This window comes from Nesoenas mayeri (genome assembly GCF_963082525.1).
Source record: "Nesoenas mayeri genome assembly, chromosome: 7".
Classification (NCBI taxonomy): Eukaryota; Metazoa; Chordata; class Aves; order Columbiformes; family Columbidae; genus Nesoenas; species Nesoenas mayeri.
Genome location: NC_137551.1, coordinates 30,657,384 through 30,680,898, shown reverse-complemented (window position 1 = coordinate 30,680,898; position 23,515 = coordinate 30,657,384). Strand labels below are relative to the sequence as shown.

The 23,515-nt window shown below is 44.8% G+C and overlaps 1 protein-coding gene across 12 annotated transcripts in view; it reads right to left on the bottom strand.

The window, feature by feature from the left end:
* The window catches only part of TCF7L2 (transcription factor 7 like 2), a 177,607-nt gene that overhangs the window by 100,171 nt on the left and 53,921 nt on the right, over positions 1-23,515 (bottom strand). For all 12 annotated transcript variants that reach the window (XM_080348021.1, XM_080348026.1, XM_080348032.1 and 9 more), the window contains one exon: positions 14,775-14,876. In XM_080348021.1, the coding sequence (XP_080204147.1) occupies positions 14,775-14,876 (102 nt within the window). The remainder of the gene's footprint in view (positions 1-14,774; positions 14,877-23,515) is intronic.

Below are 23,515 nucleotides of genomic sequence, written 5' to 3'. Positions count from 1 at the left end.
CTTGCCAAGACAGTGAATTTTATGCAAGTACTGGAGAATCCTCATGGAAAATAAACTTTAATTAATTAAAGAATATCATTTGCTGTTCATTGCAGGGAACGGAAACCCACCACATGTCCCCATCTCTGCTCAGAGAAGCTCCAACACCAAACGGCTCGTGGATGATCTCCAAGGCAAAGCGCTGAGATCAGTGCATGAGTAACCAAGTTTTGAGAAAAATCACGATCTCCTCAGTGATCCTTAACTAACAGGAAGAGCAATTCATTTCGCCGCACGAACGATTAATTATAAATTATTAAATCCAGATCCACTCAGGATACTTACCCGGGGAACCAACTGCTCCGACATGTCAACAACTTTTGTTTTCTAAATCTCTGAAACAAGTATCAGTTCAAAATGCATGCAGAGCCAAATTTTCCACAGAGAATCTGCTGTAGGCTTTCAGTGTGCAGTATCTCCAGCCCAGGCCAGACTTTGAGAGGGGCAGCAACTCGCTCTTCCCTGATCTTTGGTGACAGCCATTCCCAAAGAGGACACTGCAATTATTTTTACCTTCTGCCCTCTCTCCCATCTGTGCAAAACACACAGGGAAGCATCTGGAGAGCAACAGCTTACGCTCTCCTGTGTAATAAGGATGGGGATAGTATCTCCCCAGCAGGAATTTGGGGAGAAACCTGCCCATGGCCCAAGTTTTGCGGCGCTGGTGGAGGAGCCGATCTCCCCGGGCTGCTCCCAGCAGCACAGGCAGGGGATGGAGGGCAGGGGAAGGAGAAATTGTGAAAGCGGGAGAAAGTGCAGGGCTGCGAACATGCACCCGAACAGAAAGCAGCTGGAGGATGCGCGGATACGAAAATGGGATACATTATTATTCCATAAATTAAGCTAAAGCAACCTCAGCACATCCCAGACCTTTAATACCGGGCTGCTGCACACCAAGAGAGCTGGCTTCCAGCCCGCAAAATGTTTCAACTTCACTCAACTGAGGCAAGACCCACATTTTATTAAAACAGGTTTATCTTCCTGCAACTAAACCTCAACAGCTTTTGCGCCCTGAAGAAGCAACTTTGGTTTGCCATCTCGCTCTCCTCCCCCACCCCAGCCCACAACAAAACACACATTGAAAATCTGATGAGTAAAGAATTACCAGTTACTGCTTTCTGAACCTTGCCCATCTAAGGCTGGTATGCAACAAGTTTCAGTGTTTGTTTTTATAATAAATGAAGCAAAAGTATGATGAGACAAGTGTGTTCCTCGCCTCTGCTCTGCCTTTTTTGAAGATGGCATTTTGTTTTGAGACTTAAGAAAACTGTAAAGCGATTAATAGAAAAAAAAGGGGCATTCCCTATCTCACATTTCAGCCTGTTCCAAATAATCCAGACAGCCTTAAAATATCCAAGCTTGCCTGTCAGTCATGTAATGATGAAATACAAATAAAAATTAAAATGTAATCCCCACACATTTTCCCTACTTCTTATAAATCTACCGGTCTGCCCCATAATGTCACTTGTCCTGATAAAACGCAAAAAACCAGCAAAAATCAAAAAAAACAATCCACGCAGTTTTCCAGGCAAGCAGCAAAACCTAAACAAAATTAAAGAAGCGTAAAGCCCAACTTGAACAGCAGACAAGTATGCGGAGAACAGCGTGACCTTTCCTTATCACCCACTGACATGCTTAATCGTTTCCAAACAAAAAAAATGCTCTTTTTCCTCCACTCCTTCGTTCTGCGAGCACCTTCAGTGCTTGTGTGGCCGGTAAAGAGTTAAATCTCCCACTATCCCCTGCTGCCTGCGAAAAATCACGGAAACAATTGAGACATTGTCCAGTGAACAAGACTCCCAGGGACTGACATTTTTGTTTATGTCCCAGTTCTCAGCCTGTCAATTTTCACTCCCAACGTTAAAAGCCCGGCTTGCCCCAATACAGTCTGCCCTCGGCTGAAAAGGCTCCACTTCATTTATTTTATTAAAGCTATGGCGTGTTTATGATTCAGAGCGCTCCCCATCCGAGGACCTGTTGGTCCCATCCCCCTGCCTTCCCTACTGCCCTGCAATAGCGGCTTCCTAACTCCGCAGAGGCTTTGCAATGTCTTTTGCAGAGCTGCTGCCGAGAAAATAACTGTGCTTAGGTTAAATACTCATATTCACATTTTGCAGGGGTATGAAATACATAATATTGTACTCTAGTCCCTTAAAATAGCTTTTGATTATTAACCGGGCTAGGGAAAGGGTAAAGGGGAAGGGAAGGGGATAGTAAGCTGGTGTGGCAGGAACTTCAAAAAGAAATTAAAAAAGAAAAAGAAAAAAAAACCACACCCGCTCCCACTACCCAGCAGCAAACTAGAAAATACGTGTAATGGAGTAAAACAAACATCTTGGAGCAAAGCAGCGTTTTCTCGCTCTGCGGCTGCATTTCCTGCCTGCGTTTTCATAACGACCAGAGCATCAGGCCCAAAACACATCCCTCTCCTTCACCCCCGCCGTCCGCTCCCCCCAATTCCCAGCACTTTTTTTCCCCCCTCTCTTTTTCGTTACGCTCTCAATACTTTATCTCCATGAAAAGCACACACAGCGGTCACCAGCGTTTCCTGTTTGCCGAGTGTGCTTTAACTATATCACACCCACCGCCGCTGCGCTGGAATGCACAGCATATGGCATTGTGAAAGGGTTTACTGTCGAATAATGGCAGCAATGCAGTCCTGCTGGTTTATATCAAACCCTGTCACTCTCTTCACGGAGGTCTCTCTCGCGCTCTCCGAGAGGCGAGGTAAAACACACACACACATACACGCACGCTACTTGGAGTTTCACGTCAGACCTCAGCAGAAGCTCGTCTGGATCCAGACCTGCTAACTCAAGGCAAGGAAAGCTGCGACTTGTAAAGTCGAGACTTGCAGTCACTCATGATTTGTTTTGAATCTTAGTCCCCATAACATCTGCAGGATCTTTTTATAGGCAGACGAAGGGGCTGTTAAGAAGTTTTTAGCTCATCACTGCGATTCCTACGGGCAGAGCCAGGGCACGGCTACGTGCCAGGACCCTCTTCTCCAGGGCGGCAGGGCTGACAGCCCGAGCAACGGCCTGATCTCCAACCCAGAGCGCAGCTGCATCTTCCCCCGCTTTCAAAAACCCACACCAATATATTTGGTTATGAAAACATCCATGCAAAAGCCAAACATACACCGCCACCTTTCACTCTGGGTCAAAATTTCAAAATTACATTTAATTGCTGGCAGGTTTTTGTTTGTTTTTATTGCCGTTGTTTGGTTTGGGTTTTTTATGTTTTGGTTTTGGTGTGGAGTTTTTTGGTTTTATTGCTGTTGGTTTGTTTTATGTTTTGGTGTGGAGGTTTTTTTTTTGTTTTTTTAAGCAACTTTAAAAGAAAAGGACTAACAAATAAATATATAAACAAACTGCTGCTTCCACTGCACTCAGGTTTGGCTGAGGTGCTCACAAAGGTTACACTTCAAAGTGCTTTTTGTGCAGATCTTGAAATGCCGTCCCATGCCCACATGCATTCGGCCAACAGAGGCTGAAAGGAGTAGCAATACTTTTAAAGCCCATTGAAATGCATCCATCCACCCTCTCTTCATAAAAAGAAGCCTTACTTAACAGGCATTTATTATTGCTGAACTAGGGTTGAAAGTTCAGTGTCCTTATAGACCAAAATTATCAAGATTTCTGAGTTTGCAGCCCACGTTTAAGTCCTAATGAGCTACTGTACACTCACTACTATTAACTCTTTGATGTCAGGAACCCATGTTGCTCTTTTAAACATCTCAAAGACGTCCAAGAGAAAAAATGCTGAAGGACAGGTGAGCAACTGGGGTTTTGTTGTTGTTTCAGGTTTTTTGTTGGTTTTTTATTTTCTTTTTACCTTTAGTCCTCTCCAGCAGAACATGCAAAGACAACTACAGCATTAAATATACATGTCAAAGACAGGCTGGCCTACCAATTTGGACTGTGAACTCTGAGTCAGGGGATCTGTACATCACTCCCAGCTTTGCCATGATCCGATATGCAGAACACATCACCTTGCTGGGAGAGGGACGTAATCACACGGTGCCCATCATGCCACATGTGTACAGCAACTGATCCGCTGCCGTTCCCTGCACTGCACAGACCTCGTCTCTCCTGGACCTGAGCTCTTCGGAGTGGGGAGAACCTGCTTTTCTGAGAGTAGCTTGCCTATTAGATCCTCTTAAATACAGGTAACAATAAGTGATAATGAAATTATATTTAATTTGTGCCTAGCGCTTTGACCTGCTCATTGTATGATCTCAGCAGTGAAACACGGTGTCTGCAGGGAGGTGTCACCATCAGGCTTGGACAGTTTTTGGGAAGAGAAGGAACCCTAATTTTCCAGCCTCAGACTAAGGCACTCAATCCCAACAACCAGTAAACAGAAGCAGGATGATGCTTTAATGCACAAGCCGCACGCCCAGCTCAGCGCCCAAGCAAGAAGCAGCTGAGCCAGGCAGAAAGCTAATAAGCCAGCTCTTTGGCCATTCTCCTCTCCCATCAGTGCTGGGGCTGCTCCCTTACATTTTCTTACCATTTACTCATCCCACAGGTTCCTCAGCACAGCAATTTTGAGTGGCCAAACGATCGCCTACACAGAAACGGAGCTTAACAGTCCATTTACGGTGTGAGCAGACGCTCCCTGGACATGCTCTGGGCGTGATGAGCAGAACAAGTTACTGCAGGGTGAGCTTCACCGAGGTCTTGCAGCACCTAACTGCTCGGCCACACGCTCAGCTCTGGGCACAGACGTGAGCAAACTTCACCTTCAGTCCAAATGGCATCTGCTACCTCAGGTTTACCCCCTCGGGCAGCAATTGTGGAGCAACCGGCATGCCTCAGATTCACACCAGAGCTTATCCCAAGGCAAGCTGTCCTGGCCATCACAGCCCTTTAATGAGAGCAGGTTGCTTCATGTCCAGTAAAGGACTTCCCTCCTGAAAAGCATCGAGATGGGGAGTCAACGTGGAGCAGCTACGGCTTTAGCAATTCAAACCCTTGCTTGCTTCATATTAATTAACCATGTAGACATGCCCAATGTGCAGCAACAGAAGTTCTGCCGCCAGGGACATCTCTGTGCACTGCAGCCATTTGGGGTTTCCTAATGATACCGCTACCATGCAGCTGCTTAGCAGGAGAGGCGTTCAGGGCTGTAAATGCAAACTAAAAATGTCTGGAGGTGTTCAGGTCCCTTCTCTCTTTTTTCCTCCATCACCATTTCCTCACTACAGGGCAGTCACAGCCCCCTAACATGTAACGCTGGCTCTGCGGAGCCCTGTAGGCATACAACAGGGCAAAATATTGCTGTTTTGTCTTCCCTCTTCCAAACAGTATCCCCCCAACCACAGGAGGAGACCACAGAGATTTTGTGCATTTCCCAGTGAGCAGATGAGCAAGAAGAGACCAAAACCCTTACTCAGTGTGTCACCTCCTCCTACAGCCTTAGCCCTGGGAAGAAATATGTCAGCACAAGGACAAGCTTCGGGGAGAGGAGCTCAGGACACCCTATTCCTTCTCTGCCTCCCTTTCCTTTCCCAGTACTTGCTAACTGGGGGACAGGTAGAAGCCACAACCCTCTCTCAGGAAGAGGTTTTATTTCAAATAATGGCTCATTTCCAGCACCGCAACTCAGAAAAGCATCACTATGCAAGACAATACTTCGAGCACGCACTTAAGTGCTGTCCTGAACACGGATGGACATCAGCTCACGTTTAATGATTTCTTGAATCAAGGCCTAGAAAGTACAAAGGAAGGGGAAGCTAGTTTCCACAGTAATAGTAGTAGAGAAGTCTTTGAGTCCTGCCAACAGGAAAAAATGCGTGTTAAAGAACTGGTCGCCTCTCCTAGGAAACCAGCACAGACCCACCTCTTTCTGCAGGCTAGCACTGCAGGGCCCGGGGGCACTATCAGATCCTTAATTCACACCAAGGAGAGGGTAGAGAGGTAGGGCTGCAAAAAAACCTACCAACCAAAACACACCAATGATTTGGTTTTGTCTTAATTCTATCAGAGGGGCTCGTCAGAAAGCAGCCTGCCTCTTGTATACACACACATACAGGCTCAAACCATGCATACCCAGGACCTCCTACCAGGCCATCCCTCATTATATATTTATATACATATATATATAAATAAAATCTTTCCCACACAGGTGGGCCTGGCTGCAGAGCTACAGCTTGCTGGGGGAGAAGGACTGGTTCAGCTCCCCCAAACTTCCTAATTCTGAGAGGTAAGACGTAAGGTACATCTGACATAAGCATTCACAGACACAGAGGATATTGAGAGCACACAAATAGCACCAAAAATAACTTTCTTCTAAGGTCTGATATATGTTAGGATTTTTAAGCTTAGATTTCAAAACCTGCTTCAGTTTCTTTTTTGTTTTCTTTCCTGTGGGGCTGCAGGTCTTTTCACGTGGCTCTAAAATGCAGATGTGGAAATCATCAGTTTTTCAAAATCAACTTGGGAAAGTTACTTAACATCTTTCTGTTTGCACTGGTAAAACAGAGGAATGAGCAATGCTTCCCCATCACAGGAAAGCGCTGAATGATTTTTGCCCTGTCAGGTACAAGTGAAGCTTCAAGACAAGGTTCCCTGGAGCCAGACCCCTGCTACCAGCCCACTGCATATTCCAAACCATAGTCGCCTGACAAAACCTTCTAGCTTAATTTTGTGAAATAAGGTACAGAACATCGCCTGGGGACAGGTTAGGGGAGGGAGATTCTTTTACGACAGCATCACCCCTTGTTATTTGCAACATCTCTCACTCTCCAAAGGCTTTCTAAAATAGGTCTGCCTCTTGCCAAATAGGTCTGCACAGGACAAAGGAGAAAGCATTCTTCCTTTTCTTTATGCGGTGGCTTACTGAACAGCTCCAGTTTCTTCTGTAGAAGAGAGTACAGAAGTGTACAGTCCAAAAAGTAAAGTATCCCATGAATAATCTAATCCCAGACTGCACGAATTGATGAACACTGCAATAATCCTGGGCCTGAGCAATTTGGCAAACAAATGGTCCCAAGCCCAGCAATGCCAGCTTCCTTCCTTTCCTCCTAATGATAAGCACTCACTGTTTTCTTTACTACAGCACCTGGACACAATACACAGACCTTGTTTAGACAGAAAATAGGGGGTTCCTATTCAAGTGGGCTCATCTGCACCGTGAAGTTTTTGTGCAAGGGCTCGACTGTGAATTGAAAAATGCAGAACAACTATTTCGAATTATCTCTCTGTGTGGACACTGTTACTCAGCACTAAGAGTTTCTTTGTGAGATTTAGCTTAATCCGTTTCCAAAGCGGATTAAGCTAAACTGCACAAAGGACCTCTTACTGCTGAATAAGAGTGGCCGCATGGAGAGATAATGAGGAATAGTTATTCTGAGACAGCTACTTCAACTACATATTTGGGCTTTTCCACTCTGCATCAACAAGCCCAGAACTGTACTGGAAAGGGAAGACTGCAGTTCTAGAAATTCGGGGATAAAAACAGTGACGCGGCCATATCATACCCAGGAAATCTCTGCTCTGCACACGATGGCTGCTCCTGCTCCAGTCGGCATGGGCTCTAGCTCCACACCAGGCTGCATTATTCAATACCCGCTTCTCTAAGCTCCAGATTGAACGCAGCCACAAACTTCAGCCGCAGTCACGGTGCGCAGGGAGGAGGACCTGCAGCGAGCGGCCCTGCCAAGTCTGCCACCCTCGGTACCCGTCATCTTTGATCTGACAGGCTCACCCATCTGGCTCTCCAGCATCACCCGGCGCTGCCACAGCTCCTTGCCAGCTGCCGAGACCGAGCCGCGGCGCACGGCTGCTGCTGCCGTCCTCCTGCACACCCCGGGCTTCGGGGACGGACCGTCCGCACGCTCTCCGTTCCTCTCCCTTTTCTGCAGGAGAGCTGACGGTTTGCTGATATTTAATTTTAGGCCCACGCAAGTCCCTACAAGTTAATTTTAAATGCATGCTCCAGCATAATGCAAACTGCCATGTGGCTGAATCTAAAACACAGCTTGGCCTCCTCTGTGCTAAAATGCTCTTCTAAACCACCTTCCCAGTGTAGGTTTCTACCTTGAAATATTGTTCTCTGCAGGTTTACTGTATCCTAAAGGAGCTAGTCAGAAAGGGCCAGAATTTAGGGAGTCATATTTGCTTTGCATTTGGGACATGGTGGGTATTCTATAAACGAAAGACACAACAAGAGTGAAGCCTGCAGCAGATGAGCTCACAACCAAGCTGAAGGCACCATAGTTGCATCTTACTTAAGGATTTCTGATGAGCAAGTTTTTGCCTTGTTTCCCCCTCACCCAGAGAGTTTCAATACTCGAATGTGTCAGATAAACACCAGATATATTTGGTGTGCCACAAGACGCCAAAATGCCAAATCTTATGGCTCCAGCTCAAGAGCAAGAGCTGCAACACAGCCCCTCCAGGAAATCAAAGCTGATGCTGGTTCACCACAATATCCTGGGTTATAAACCTGCAGCTTCAGAAGGACCTGCTGAGCTGTGTCCAGTAAGGTGGGAGCACCACAGCCATCTCAAGCTCAGCCACCCCAGCACCCATGAACCAGAGTCCTCACAGGCACCAAGGACCAGGTTCTCCCAAAATCCAGCCAGGTGATTCACAAGAAAAGGATGCTCAACAGACTGTGACGAGCATATCGTAACACCCCTGCTCAGCTGCTTAGGGTTGCCAGCTCCTACAATTTGATAGCCAGTCTATTTTTATTAAAGCATGGTAGCCTTGAAGTCAAGTGTTTAGGGAAGAAGCTCAGCCTCCGCTTCCAGCACACAGCAAGCTCCTGAACTGCTGTAGAGAAAAGTTTGAGAATGAGCGGAGTATACCCTGCAGGCTCAGGAAGCAGAGAACAAATAAAGGGAATACAAAATGTATTATTTAAGAAACAGAAAACAAATAAAAAACAACACCAAAAAACCCCCTACCAATCCTCATGATCTTTTGAGGCCTGACTCATGATCCTAGAACAATTGAGGTTGGCAGTACTATACATTTTACAGCATTTATTCACAGCTGAAATATCCCAACATCCAAATACTTCAGAGTTCTTGGAGCTGCTCGCAGATCTCCTGACTACAACCAAGCGTGACAATTCATCCCAGCTGCCAATCCAGCCCCAAGATGTCTTCTGAAGGTGCTTTAGTGCCGACCGATGTTTGCAGAAGCATTAAATTCCTGCTCACTTCACGGTAAGAGGTACAAGCCTGCACATTTTCCCAGTCTCGACGTTAAAGCAGAGGGTTTACCTCCGGTACCTAATTAAGGTCTGTAGAGTACAGACATTGTGCCACAGAGTAAACACGACAGCATGAAGCAGTCAAATTACCAAGAGAATTACTTTTTAGGAGCCCACAATTCTTCTGTGCTCTACACAAACCAAGCACTAGGTTTCCCATTCATATTTAGTGGGTACTGAATACAATGTGTGTGTTTTGTAGGAATCCACCCAAAATAATTTTACTGGGTTGCCAGTAGGTGAATTCTATACTTAGCCCTATACATTCAGGTTTGAACACAGATTTTTTTTAAACACAACCCTTCCCAATGAAAAAACAAAAGGCATTACTAGTGAAAGATTTAGCCGCAAAATTCTCATCAAGCTTAATTTGTTCTGTGGCTTAATTCCATGCATCTCTGAAAATTCAGGACAGGATATCTGCACACTTTTGGGCATGCATTAATGAAACATTTTGTTTTCTTTGCAACTGCCAGAGCAATTAGCCAAATAAACTATAGAGCAGTTAAAAAGCAAAGAGTCATTCCAGGAGCTTTCCAATTAAGTCTGCAGGGATATTTCTGCAGCGTGAGTCTCAAGGCTCTGTGTGCTGGGTCCATGCACCACGGTGGGACCTGCCTGTCATCAGGGACTGCTGGGGTACCAGCACAGCTCAGACACAGCCCTCACCTCCTCCCAAGTTCCTCTAACGACACCAAGTACTGACATGAATGATGCCCAGCTCCTTCTCTCCACAACATCACTGTGTTTGCTGCAACACTCAACATAGCTTGTGTACTCAGAGGATGGCCCTGCACACCTCCAGGGAAAAGGGTGTCCCATCACAGGCACACATGGCCTGAAATCCAAGAACATCTCAAGAGGTTACTGCAGAGGAAGAACAGCCTCTCTACAACAAAATATTAAATACAAACAAAGCAAGAGCTTTTAAAAGCCCTCTTGGGGCACTGCGAGTGGAAGTTGCAAGATGAAGCTTCCAGATGGCTCAGGATTGTGCACAGGTCTGGATTCACCCCACTGCTGGTTTGAAGGGATAATGGGGGTGGACGTTTCAATCTAGGCATGATAGATCTTGTGGTTACTTGTAGGTATTTGTCTTTTATTTCATATTTGTCTTTTCCTTCAAAGTGTAAACCACATGAGACTGACAGAAATTAGGGATCAGGCAGGGCAGACTGTGCAGCTTCAATTCCAGCCGCTCTGGCAAAAAACTCCTGACCCCTCCAAACTGCCCGGCGATCCCAAACACCCACTGTCCACGCAAGGAAAGAGGCTGAGAACAGTGAGCACATTTCAGATGGGCTTGTCTTCAGTTTTGCTTGTCATATTGTTTTGAAAACACATTTTTACCTCCTTAAAAAAAAATAGATACACTACCGCACAGTGATTCTTTGTTTTAGGGATTCAGTCTACTTTATGGCTGTGTTCATTACATATTAGAAAACCCAGGTCAAATAGTCCTCCTGCAAAGTAACATTTATATTTACTTCAAAAAGTCTCCCTGCAGAAGAATATGCAGGAATTTTTTAAACCTTAAACTGTTTTGTAAGAAACATATCGTACAAAACCACCACCATTTTGGGTTCAGAACGTTTTTGCCTGGTACAAAGGAAGCTAAAAGCAAGTGTCTGTAGGAGGTAGGAACAGAGGACTGGTCCTTCACTCATAATCCTGCCCAAAACTGAGTATGGTTGAGTCAGAGAATTCACTTTGCAGAGAATATGGAAGAACAGCACTGGTGTTCTCCTTAAGGTTGTAGGAATGCATGCATAGATAAAAACAGTTTGAAAGGAGCTTGTTTTCTGTAGTGAGCAGGTTTGGGAGACCCTTGCACAGACATACCACGCTCATTTTCACTTGCCTGTCCACACCACCAGAACATTTCTATGTGAGAATCCCACCCTGGGGCACCCAGGTCTCATCACTATGCCGGTGCACACGTGTGAGGCAGACCAGGTGTGATTTCAGGACAAACAGCACCCTGCCCGCTTACAGGAGCGTGGCAAGGCACCCAGCTAGGGTCTGCTTTACAACCCAAAAAACTTCCCGCTAAAACTGTTTTACAAAGTCTTAATACCTTCAGTGAAATCACAGGTCAGAAAATAAGAGAAATAACCATTAAAACCCTTAAAAAAATATCCCAGCCTCATAATAGTACTATCCGCAAGCTGAATTCAAAATTTTGACCTAGCAAGCTTAATAGCGTACTATTAAAACAATTTTTCCCCCAGTTTTCTTTCACCTTTGGACACAGATAAGCAGCATGACTGTGCCAGAGCAAGATGCAAGAGGGTTACAAGACAAGTGAAGCACCTAAATGCAAACAAATGCACTGGTCTTAAATGGAGCCTCATGCTGTACCTTCCTCAAGACATGCTGAACATAATTTCAGTTTAATATTCTGTTTCTCATTATGGGCCTCAGAGACTCTCTCGAGCACCATGAAAAGCAGTATTAACCCAGCCCTCAGCACTGGGGGCAATCCAGTCAAATTATTCATGCTGGTCTTTTGCTTCAATTTTTGTAGTCTTAACTCAATGTCCTTAAACAAATCTGAAAGGAGGACGGCTGACAAATAGTACAGACTTTACTTAAGACATTACAGACAGCCATGTTCTGCAGCCCTGAGCCATTAAAACCCACACTGAAGCCAAGGGGAGTTTCACTGGAGCCGGGCGTAAAGGCTGCAGCCCTGACACACAGCTCGCGGTACTCACAGCCAAGCACTGAGAAGCAAGAACAGTAATAAAGAAAAAAGGAAGGAAAAAGAAAAAAGGAAAAGAAGGGGGGAAAAAATTTCCCACCCCCCACTCTCCTCTCTCTGCAAACCAGCTATAAAGATTAGCCTCAAATCCTGATTTCAGAGAGAGGGGAAAGATAAGAAACGATTTGCAGGAGTTAGCATTTTCCCATAGATCTTCAGGGCAGTAGAACTGATTTCAAGATGAAAAACTGGCATGGGTACTTTTGGTGGGTAGATGAGATACAGCAACGTGGGTGGAGAACCAGTTTCTATCCCAATACGTTACACATTACGCTTGCATGGAAACATCAGCGTGTCCATGAAACACCCCTTATTGTTCCATAAAGAAATTAATCGCGTTTTTGCGAATGCAGAAGCAGGTGTAGAGCCTTATGCAGGAGCGGCCAGGTCCCAGGTGCTATGGGCAGGCACAGCGGGGACACCAGAGGAGCCCGACACATCCCAGGCCAACAGGCATCTGCAGCCACTTCATCTCCCCCAAATGTCTCTACCCGCTCTAACGTTATTTACCAAAAATAAGACCATTTTTACTCCACAGAATGAATGTGACCTGGGGCGGATGCCAGGAAAAAGTGTAGAAAAAAAGCTGCCCCTTATTTATTTATTTTAACAGAATAAGACAAAACAGTTTACTGCTAGAAATAAACATGAAACCTTGCAGAACCCCCCTCCTCCAAAAACCCCACTACTCCCCCTCACTCCCCCCTTCTCCTCTCCCTCCAACATTGTAAGTAGCACAAAAGATCACATTACAAATGCCAGCTGTGGCTCTTTTGGAAGGTGGCCTCCATCTCAGAGGTAGTATATGTTCCTCACGGCCTAAGTGGTTGCTATGGTAAATATGCTTTTTATTGAATAGCAGAGGGAAACAGCTTTTAAAGAGACCCATAAGAACCCCATAAATGGTCAAAATGCAAGGCAGATCAACCTCAGCCTCCCTGGAAACAGGTTTCTCTTCATTTTCCAAAATGATCGGGATTTTTGATCCCTTTTTTTTTTTTGTGTTGTCCACTTGCCTCCACCTCGCCCACACCCGGGTGGAGGGGCTGGAAAGGGCCGGGACCCCAACCAGCCCCCCGGCACAACAAGCTGCTTTGGCTTTTAAAGCCAAGCGCTCGCTGTCCTGCACGCTGGGAGGATCTGGGAACAGGGGATGCTCAGCACAGGTGATCCCACCACGCTCCACCTGTCCTCCCAGGCTGCAGCCAGCCAGGAGGAACCTGCTGCTCCCTTCACCACCACCTCCTGCAGCCCCGCACTGCTCCCGTGCCCCCCGCCGGTCCTCCGGCACAGCCGTTAAACATGCATTAAAACATGGAAGTTACTTAGGTTCATTTCTTATTAAGAATAAGAAGACAGCAGGTTTTGATGGCTGTAGGTTTCTAAATAACCAGCCAAATATTTTTTCTCTGATCTCTTCCTCCAGTGGCAGCGCAAGTGGACAGGGGGGAAAGCAAAGTCGTTCTGAAAAAGTAAAGCGACCAGGGCTAGATATCGACTAAGCAAATACGAGCCCTGTCCCCATCGCTCTCTGCTGTACTGAGGGATGGTTTAGAAGCTACAGACTAAAAGACAGGAACGCTTTTTTCTTTTTAAATAAAAAACTAAGACACAGCAAAGGGATGAAATCTCAAGTTAAACAGACAACAATATAATAAGAAGCTCCTCAAAAATGTTTAGCGTGATTTTAGATTTCTAACAAAACCCATGTGCACCTTAGATGATCTACCAGCTATGTCAGCTTTAGATAGCATAACAAAAGATAAAGAACGAGCAATGTTTCTTTCCCTGGGATTCACCTTGTCAGCCATTAGTTATAAAAAAGAGGGGTTTTTTTAAAAAAAAAAGTAAAACTTGATGACAAAACATTTCAGAAAAATATTCCAACTCACTCCATGTCATCTTCTCCAGAGATAAGTTTCCTAGATGAACACTCAGAGCTAAGATGCTCTGTAACATTAGATGGCATTGACAGTGGCTATGGGAGAGGATGGGCCAATGCATAACACCACAGAAATAAACAGTTTCTTTTTAGACCTCTATGGATGCTATTCTAGAAAGTAAAATGAAACCCCAAATCCCTCTCATGCAAATTTGTATGGAACATTTCAAACTCAACATTGCTTTTACAATAGAAGCAAGGAAATTTAACTGGGAAGTTAATTAGAAAAGCTATTTTTAGCTTATAAAGAAAGTTTTATATTTTGCAGGTAAGTAGTAAACGTTTGATAACACTTTTTATACTAAATGAGAAGTCATCACAACACGAAGGGACATGTACTCTATTGAGCTTGGCTCTGTTGAGCCAGGTAAAATACTGACAAACTCTCCAACTATCATTCAAGATTTCTTTAGTAAAGGACACAGAACAGGCTGGGTTTTTATGTTTTTAATGCTTTCCAAAAGCATCCTTTCATTCTCTTCAGTTCAACATTGTCAGATGTGTAAACCAGCCTGATTGGACTTCATTGCCGCTAAGTAATTGTGCGGTGTGCAAATTAAAAGTATTTTCAACTCTGTTCCCTCCTACCAGGCACATGAATGATAATTTCATAAACATCCCAGCAATAGCAAATGTATTCCCCCTCTTTTTAACATGGGCTCGTTAGGATTTTTATTTGTTTCGAAATACTTCTCTTTTGCTTTATGTAAAATAAAATTGATGACAACCAATGCCATTACCATCAAATGCCTTAAAAAAATAACAACAAAGGAACAACATCTTTCTGTGTTTACTTACAACAATATGTGCTGGAGATGGAGACCTAGCATCCTTGAGGGCTTGTCTACTCTGAAGGCTCCCTGCCTGAACATCAAGCAGTGGCCATTTCATCTGCAGATACTGGATGGAGGAAACAAAAATGGGGAAAGAAAAATGAGTTCAAAAAAGAAAGGCAAAAAAAATAACAAATCTCAGATAACATGGGTAAAAATATATAAATTAAAACTCATGCAAGGAACTGAAACAAAAATTAAGACGACTTTGCATGTTTGTGGAGACAAAGTCTGTGCAGAACACTTAGCAATTTCATACCACCACATTACAGTTCAAGAATAAGAAAATAAAATAGATTGCAAAGATGGTATTACATTGATTTTTTTAATCGTAGCATATCTAGAACAACGATAAAACCCACACAGAAATCAAATACTAAAACCATGGAGAGGATGGGACAAGGGAGGGGAAGGTGGATTATCAGTCTCAGAAGAGTGAAAAAAGGTATCATGGGTTAAGAAAATGATCTCATCATTTAATAGGTCACCTGTCATTCTTTCAACAAACACATCATGTCAACTCCTCCAGCTTCCCAGCGCTGTATAAGCCCTAAAGGCAGAGGTCTACCCCAGAAAGACTCAGTAATGCTGAGTCTTAGAATGTATTTTCTCTACTTTTCACCATTTCTAGAAGCCACCATGGATTATTTGCTTCTTGCTCACTATCACCAGGAGGAAACCTACTGTCAAACAACCCTCAAGGGACATGCACAGTGTAACTTATTCAATTACAAGACCAAACTTAATAAGCTCTCCTGTTGACGATGTCCAAGCCAGAGCAGAGCCTGGTGCACTCAGGCTCAGCTGTGCTGGCCAGGCGCTTGGGGACAGCCACTACTTCTTTATGTCACTGTCATCGGCACATGGGCTGAACCACAGTTTAACCACATTTCAAGAAGAAGCAGAACATTCCCACGGATTTAACCAGCATCAAGTATCGACTAAAACTTCAGCTTTGGTCATGCACATCCTCTGCTAAACCCACCAGAGGATCCATTGCACCCCAGCCAGATTACACAGCAGAGCTCAAGGCTTCCACCAAATAGTTGAAGTCTTGAGCTGGTACCCAGATTGCTGCATCAGAAGCACTTGATTCTGACCAAAAGCAGCCCCACAGAGAAATCAGTTAGTCCAAATACTCCTCTGCACAGTACATCTAAACATAATTTCAGCCCAACCTTTTCTCTCTGCATGGTGCTGCACTGTGCCAATTAGGCATACTGGTTAATAGGTGATCTCTAAAAGCTCTGTATTGTGGTGGAAGATATGTATACTGCCACTTACTTTGAATCCTCTCCCACAACTAAGAAAAGCAGCTGTACGAATAGATCAGGCCACTGCAAAAGATCCTACATAGCACTAGACTCCAGTTGACCTAACACATCTATTCCTAGAAAACACCTAAGAGAAACAGTTGTTTACCCATTCCATGGTGTTTTGTTTTGTTTTTAAGAGTAATCTTGAAGGAGAACCACACAGAAACAACCCCCAGCACCCCAGGCGAACAAAGGAAGCTGTATCTAAATCTCCATGAAGGAAGGAAGCAGATCTGGTTCCATGCTTTCAGCACATCACTATCACATTTGCTCACGTATGCAAAACATTTGCTAGCATGCAAGGCCTGTTTGCTGCAAGACCCTGGGCACGGAGGTGACCAGAAGCAGCAGTCGGCGGGAGGATGCATTACCAATTCCCATCGCTTGGAGGGCCTGAGATTTCTGAGCTATTGGAATGCAAATAAACAAACCCCATACTCTGGATTTGTGCCCCATACAAGTTCCTGAAGTTCCAAGAAGTCTTGTTTTTATTCATCTTCACATTTGGGATTTGTGCAATGTGGACTAGAATGTTTCAGCACTTCTTAAAAACAAGAACTAAAACCCAAACAAATCAGAACTAGTCTCCTGTAAGCGACATTTCTAATTCTTATGACTCAATTGTAAGCCTCCAGATATTTGATCGCTTGTATCAAATCCCTGCTCTTCAATGTAGGTGACCACAACATAAATTTTAAAGTTGAGATGATGTTAAAGTAACTTTCTAACCCTTTGTGGTTTCAAAAAAAGTGCTTAAAAATGCAACCCAAGTGCAGAGAAAATTAACCCAAAACCTAAGCCAACTGAGGGCTTCTTAACTTGAGGGGAAATCTGATACATTTCAGATTTGCAGATGGCACTATTAAACAAGTCAACTGCTACATTTTTAGAAGTCCATCAGTTGTCTCAGGCAGTGATTTTAACACCACCTAAAGGGGCATATGAACTTGCAGAAAGGGTCATGATGGGTCACAGCTACTACCAGCTTCCTCAGGTTTTCCAGCCAGCTATTGAAGTATTTTTCCCTTCTTCCAAGGAAAACTTCCTTCCAGGATGTGTGCCTCATGGTACACAACTCTATTTCAAACTCCACAACCATTTAGGAGAGTAAGAAGTTACTACCACCACAGCTAAAGCACTTACAAGAACCTGCCAGCTCAACTGGTGGCACTTCAGGAAATGGCCATGAAGCCATTACCCACCAAAATAAACCAACTACCCCACAATGTTCCATGACCACTCTGTGGTCATGAGCAACCCTGGAATATTCCTACATCCATGACAACCCATGAAGGAGCTCAGGTCAGTAGCTGTCCTAAAAGACAGGCCAAGAAACACGTGGGCTTTTCCAAGACTGAGGCACTGACGCAGCAGCGTGAGCAAGCTCACATCAGACCACATCCAGGGATTACAAAGCCTTCAGGACTGTCAGTCCTGCTGGTCTTCACTAGCAATACACACCCTTAGAAGAAACAGAGCAAGAAGGTATAGGTATGGTTGTTCCACCTTGATCTGACAAGCGCCAGTACTTCCAGCACTGGTGCTCCCACACCAGGCTGAGCAGCCTAAGTGCAAGATGAAAAGTTTCAGAAGGTCTTACTGCTACTTTGCTTTTCTGCCTTTAAAACCCTCAGTCTGGACTCTCAGTAAAGTCCTTCTCTTACCCACCCCTGCCAAAGTGGATCCAAGAATTCTTACAGTACAAAGGCTAAAACGCAGTCAAAGCTGCTCCTCCTCTTGGATATGAATGTGGAGCCCAGCAGGAACAGTCCAAACCCAGAGGGCTCAGTCTTGCACACAAGCACACACATGGACAGCTTCCATTTCCACCAGTGGGGGGAAAAAAATAAAATAAACAGTCCCCATGGAAAGCAGAATCCCACAAGGCTCAATAAAGCAACTTCCACAAGCTCTACCAAGTGGCCAGAATCCTGAGCAGCATCCCAGTCCCGCCAAGGGCGAGATGTTCTGTCCATCAGACAGAGGGCCAGAGCCCGCAGCCAGTGCCTGTGTCAAGCTAACGAACCCACAGCTTCAACAGCAGGATGCTTGCTAAAGAAAAGAAGTCCAATTTGCTGGCGTCAAAACGCCAGCCCCGTTGATAAAGTATGAAATATTAGCATTGTTTAAGGTGACGAGCCTGACTCAAGGCCTCCTCATCCAAGAATTGTCATGCCTGTAACACAATATTGATGTGGTGGCTTATAATTCTTACTTTACATAAAAGCTTCATTGTGTGCCAAATTCAATCTCCACAGGCTACCTGAGCCACAGATTTTTACGAGTCTACATTTCAGCGCTGCGAGTCTACAATACACATAATTTTCAATTATGTTAGGGCAGAACAGGATCACTGCCTATATAACATTACTGGTTGGAGGAAATGAGACTCAGCCCTACTGCCGAGAGAGCTAACTGGATCCAGATGGCGGGCCGAGCGAGGCGGCCGGCCCAGGGAGTGACGCTGGAGCAGCAGCCGCCCCCTCCACAACTCTCTCTTTCAGCACGGAGGACGCCAAGCCACGGCCAGGGCTGGGGTGGGAGGATGCTCGGGCTGGGGGGAGCTGCATCATGGCACAGAGGGGGCGAAGGAAGAGGGGGGAGAGGAGTGATTACTTTCACAGGTCTACTACTGCTGCCCTACGCTGCGATATTCTTATTAAAGAGGAGAAAAATTAAGTCTTGTTGCAGCGGAGAGGTAAATCCTTTCCTTCCTCAAGCAACTAAATAGCAGGAAATCCTCTTCTCTCGGCTCTAAATGCAGATTTGAGCCAGGCAGTTCCTCTGATTTGCAAGGAGTCCACAAAAATCCGAAGCCGACTTTCCCAGCCTTCTGACACTGATTTTACATTCCTGCACTGGGGGGGAAGGGAAGGAGGGAGGGAAGTTCCCACCATCCTGCTCCTGCTAAAGCTGGACACACACTCACTCCTCTCCCGCCTCTGTGTCTTAGTGTGGAAATTAGGATTTGCCTGTACAAACATTGAACTTTTCAACAAATTAACTCTAACAAATCTGCACAAATTATTTTGGAGCAAAACTGTTGAAATGGGCTCTGCTGGCCTGCTTTTACCATTTTTTAAAATAATGTCATCTTGCCATAAGTATTATATTCCCTGTTTAACAATATGATCTGATGGGGATCATTAGCATGTGTGTGTTTTAAAAAAAAAAAAAAGAAGTTTTATGGCAAGTCTCGGAGAGCTTAAGCAAAATAATTGTTAAGCTCCAGGCCTCTGCACAAAAATTAAAACACGTATGGGGCGAGCGTACTTGAGAGAAACCAAAGCTTTTAAAAAGGCTGTTAAATTGTCAGCACAAGGGAAAAGGCAAATGATTTGAACAGCCCAGATTTGTTTTTGTAGAAGGGGAACAAAATAAAAGCCACCCCTGCCCTCCACTCCTGCAAGCAGCACGTCCTCACCTCCCACCTGCAACCAGGTCCTGCAGAGCGCAGACCCACCAAGAGCAGCTCTGCGTGCCCACCGCCCCAAACGCCTCCCTGGGCACCAGTGGGACAAACAGACATCCTTCCCAAGACTGCACAGCAGAGTTGGTCAAAAGCAGCTAAAACTCATATCCAAGACCAAAGGAGTTCAGTGGGAACTCTTACTCACAGCCAGCAGCCACCCCCTGCGCCGGGGCCGAGCTCGCAGTGACACGTCCCCGATGGAAGGGATGGCACACAGCTCGCAGGTGTTTCCTGCACCGGTGTCCAACCTGGACCTGCTCCCTTGTCACGCTATTGTTCTCACTGCTGGAATGCCCTACGAGTGATGTCTCACAGCACATAAATATATAAATGCAATTAAAAAAAAAAAAAACACACTATATTTTTAAACAGAGGGAAAGCTGCACAACACTTTCCAGCTCAGGTTTCCTGCAGCTGGTGCTTATTAGCTCCCAGGAACCGAAACAAGCAGGAACACGGCTCCTGGAGCCAGCTTGATGCCACAGGCCTCCAATACCACTCCTAACCACGGGACCACCTCTCCACCTTCAGAGTCTGTGCCTTCTCCCTAGATCTCAACACACCATGCAAACAGACATATTCCTGATCCTGGTTTTGCTGTTAGTCTCTCCCTTGGCCAGCGCTGCAGAATCACATGGAAATACACACCTGGATGTCAACTTAGAAGCTTAGGAGTTTCTCCAATATTTAGTAAGCAGCACTTTGGGGAGGCCTGTATCTAGGCAAATTTTAACCAGAGATAATCCTTGTAACACAGGAGAGCACTGAGATTTACAGGCAAGGTGACAGGAATGAAAACAGACCTTAATGAGATTGTAATTGCTCTCTACGGACAAGAAAAATAGTTGCAAGAGGATTCTCATCTTGGTACCTACAAAGAAAGGTCTGTAACCTACTAGTGTCCCCACTTAAGTCAGAAGGCAAAGACTCCCAGGATGTAAAAGTAGAGCCTCAGCTTTTGCTCCATCCCTTAATTTACCTCGATCCCTTATTGCTGGTCTTTAGTTATAATGTTTGTAGAGGTGTGCAGTGTGAGAATAAAATCTGAAGGATTTATTTTAAATAACTCAAGGAGATTGCTGAAGGAACTTTAAAAGGGCCTCCTATTTCTTGCAGATCTGCAGTGTCTGGAATTTTTTGTATGAGAAGTCATAGACACCACCCACAATGTTCAGCCCTTCTACAGAATGTGTAATGTACCACGACGAGGCACAGGGGAGCTGCTCAAAATCAGAGCAACAAGGCTGATTTCAATGAGACCGATCCGTTCCATACAAAAGATTTCCCTACTGCATTCAAGAAATGAAAGCATAAAATTGTAAAACACGGAAGTATTTATCACATATTTCCAACTTCTTTCTTTTTTAAAAAAAACTAATATCACCCTTTAAACTATTGTAACAGTACCAAAACAAATCATTAAATAAAACACATAAATAGGGAAAAAGTGGCAGGAAAAAAAAAGGGAACTTGTAAGTGTTCTGTACCTGCACAGACACTTGCACATAGGGCATTAAGTCCTCTTCCCAATTTAAAACACCACTTATTCACCAGAACTGGTATCGGCCAAACTAAAACACCACTTATTCGCCAGAACTGGTATCAGCCAAACCATCTTGTGATATATTCCTGAACAAGACATTTCTAGTGCCTTGAATTTCCCATTACTGTAGAGAACTTGAGTGACCTGGTCTCCTTCCCTTCCAATAATACACAAGGAATCCCTGAAATGGGGGCCCTGGGTTGCCCATGTGCGTATTTTGCCTGTGCCTCTGTCACACTGCTGAAGCGCTGCTAAGGCATAAAGAAAAGGAGAAGGCAGAGACCCCCACAGCCTCAAAGTTACTGAAATATGTCAGTGATCAAACAGTTTGAGATCGTCTCGAAGGAGGGACACCTGAAAGCAGAAATGCAGTGAGCTGCAAGTGTCTCACTGAACAAGCTAAGGCGAAGATGAAGATGGACAAAGGGGATGCTTGTTTTGGGGTGGAACAAGGCACAAAGAAGCAGTACAAGTCCCATGGGCACCTCAACAACTGCAGTTGCCTCTTGGGTGAGCAGTCAAGACTGAGTGGAGGTGGAGGAACATCCCACAAGCACCAGATCAGTAGCTTTCTCCTGACCCATGTCCTCACAGCACAGGCAGCTCTTCTCCTGCACCCCAGATGAGATGCAATACAACAGCTACATCCCTTTACCACTGTCCCATGTCACCCCTGTTTACACCATTTTTCTATACACGCTGATAAGGGCCCAGAGGAGGCTGCTGGGGAAACAGATAAAGAGAATAACCAGAAGCTTCCTTAAAAATTATTGCCTATGAAAGTTCACGCAGATTTAGATAATTATTTGCTTATTCTGACATGGATGAAAGGCATTCTTGCCATCAGTTCTACTGAAATAAAGAAGTAAAACAGGTGTTTTCCTTCTAATGAATGTAAGGTTCATAGACAACAGCTGACTTCTAGGATATTGATACTGAGCATGAAGAAGCTAAGTAAATGCTAATCAGCTACAGCAGGAATGAAAAATCAATTTTTTAGCTTTTCAAGAGGAAGAGTGTTCATGTGACACAGAAGTACAGCATTACTTTCTGCAGTTCACATGGCATCTCCGCAAACAACTGCAGACAGTGTTTCGCGACCTTGGGTGGAGCTTGGGAAAGCACCATCACTTTTTTCACATTTAATTTGAAAGCCTCCACAGCCCTCCCTGCACCAGTCAGCAGGTTGGCTGAGTACTATTTAGATGTCTACAAAGTACTGTTCCAAAAGACAGGCACAAATAAAACCATAATTTCACACAAGGAACAAGAACAAACTTCTTATCTACTTACTTTAAGCCAGAAAAAACAACAACTACTTCATCTTCAAACTACTTTCCCTAGATTTTCTGTGCAACCTGTTCTATTCCACTCAAGCATGGAGTTACCATTAGAGAAAGAATCAGACAGTCATGAAATTTCAAGCCTTTCTGGAGATATGGCTTGTTTAGACTCAAAGCTAAACCAGCCTCCAAGACTCACTGAACAAATTGATGTACAGACCCACATTTAATTTCTCTTCCTGGCAATCTCCCAGAGAGTGAGAGAACAATTGGTAACTAGTGTTCGCATGAAGTCCAAGAATGCATTTTATGGTCTATAAAATATAATTCCTTTCCTCCCCATTAAAGACAGTAAAAATATCTGACAGCGTGTTAGAGACAGGGATCACGGCATTGAACCACCTCCATTCTAACAGAAGAGCTGCACCAGGGGAACCTTGCCTCCCTTAAAACTTTCCAGCTCTGTTACAAGCCTAACTCCATTTGTAAAGGAGGTACTACAACTTTAACCTTTGCAGCTACTTCTTAAATACTTTTTTTTAAGGGAAAAAAAAAACATATCACAAACAAACATCCACCACACAGAGCACAGTGGCCAACCAGCCTAGTTGTACTCTCATATTGCAGAACATGTTTGCTCCGTCCTGTTCCCTTCTCACCCCAACACACAGATCCATGGCACAGGACAGCATGGTGTTATAAGGAGCAAAAGGGGCTCTCCAAAACTGACCCCCACCTTCCCCTCGCCTCCATCACTTGGATTCTGGAGCGGGAGTTACATGTTTCCTAATTACGGGAAGCGTTAACCAGACTCCTTTGGTACTCTGGTGGTAATGCACACCAGGAAAGTCATCTCTACAGACTCAATATGCAAAACAGCTGCTGAACTGGTACCACTTTCCACTGCGTGTATGTGTGGGAAGGAAGGACAGACAGAAGCCTCTTCTCTTGCACCTCCGTCCTGGATCAGCACTACCTGCCTTCATCTTTTGTTACTATCATCTACGATGGACAGTTGCCCAACCTGTTCTCCCAAGTGTTTACTGTTTGTGGGGCAGGGAAAAAAAAGAGTCTGATTTGGTTTCTTATGGG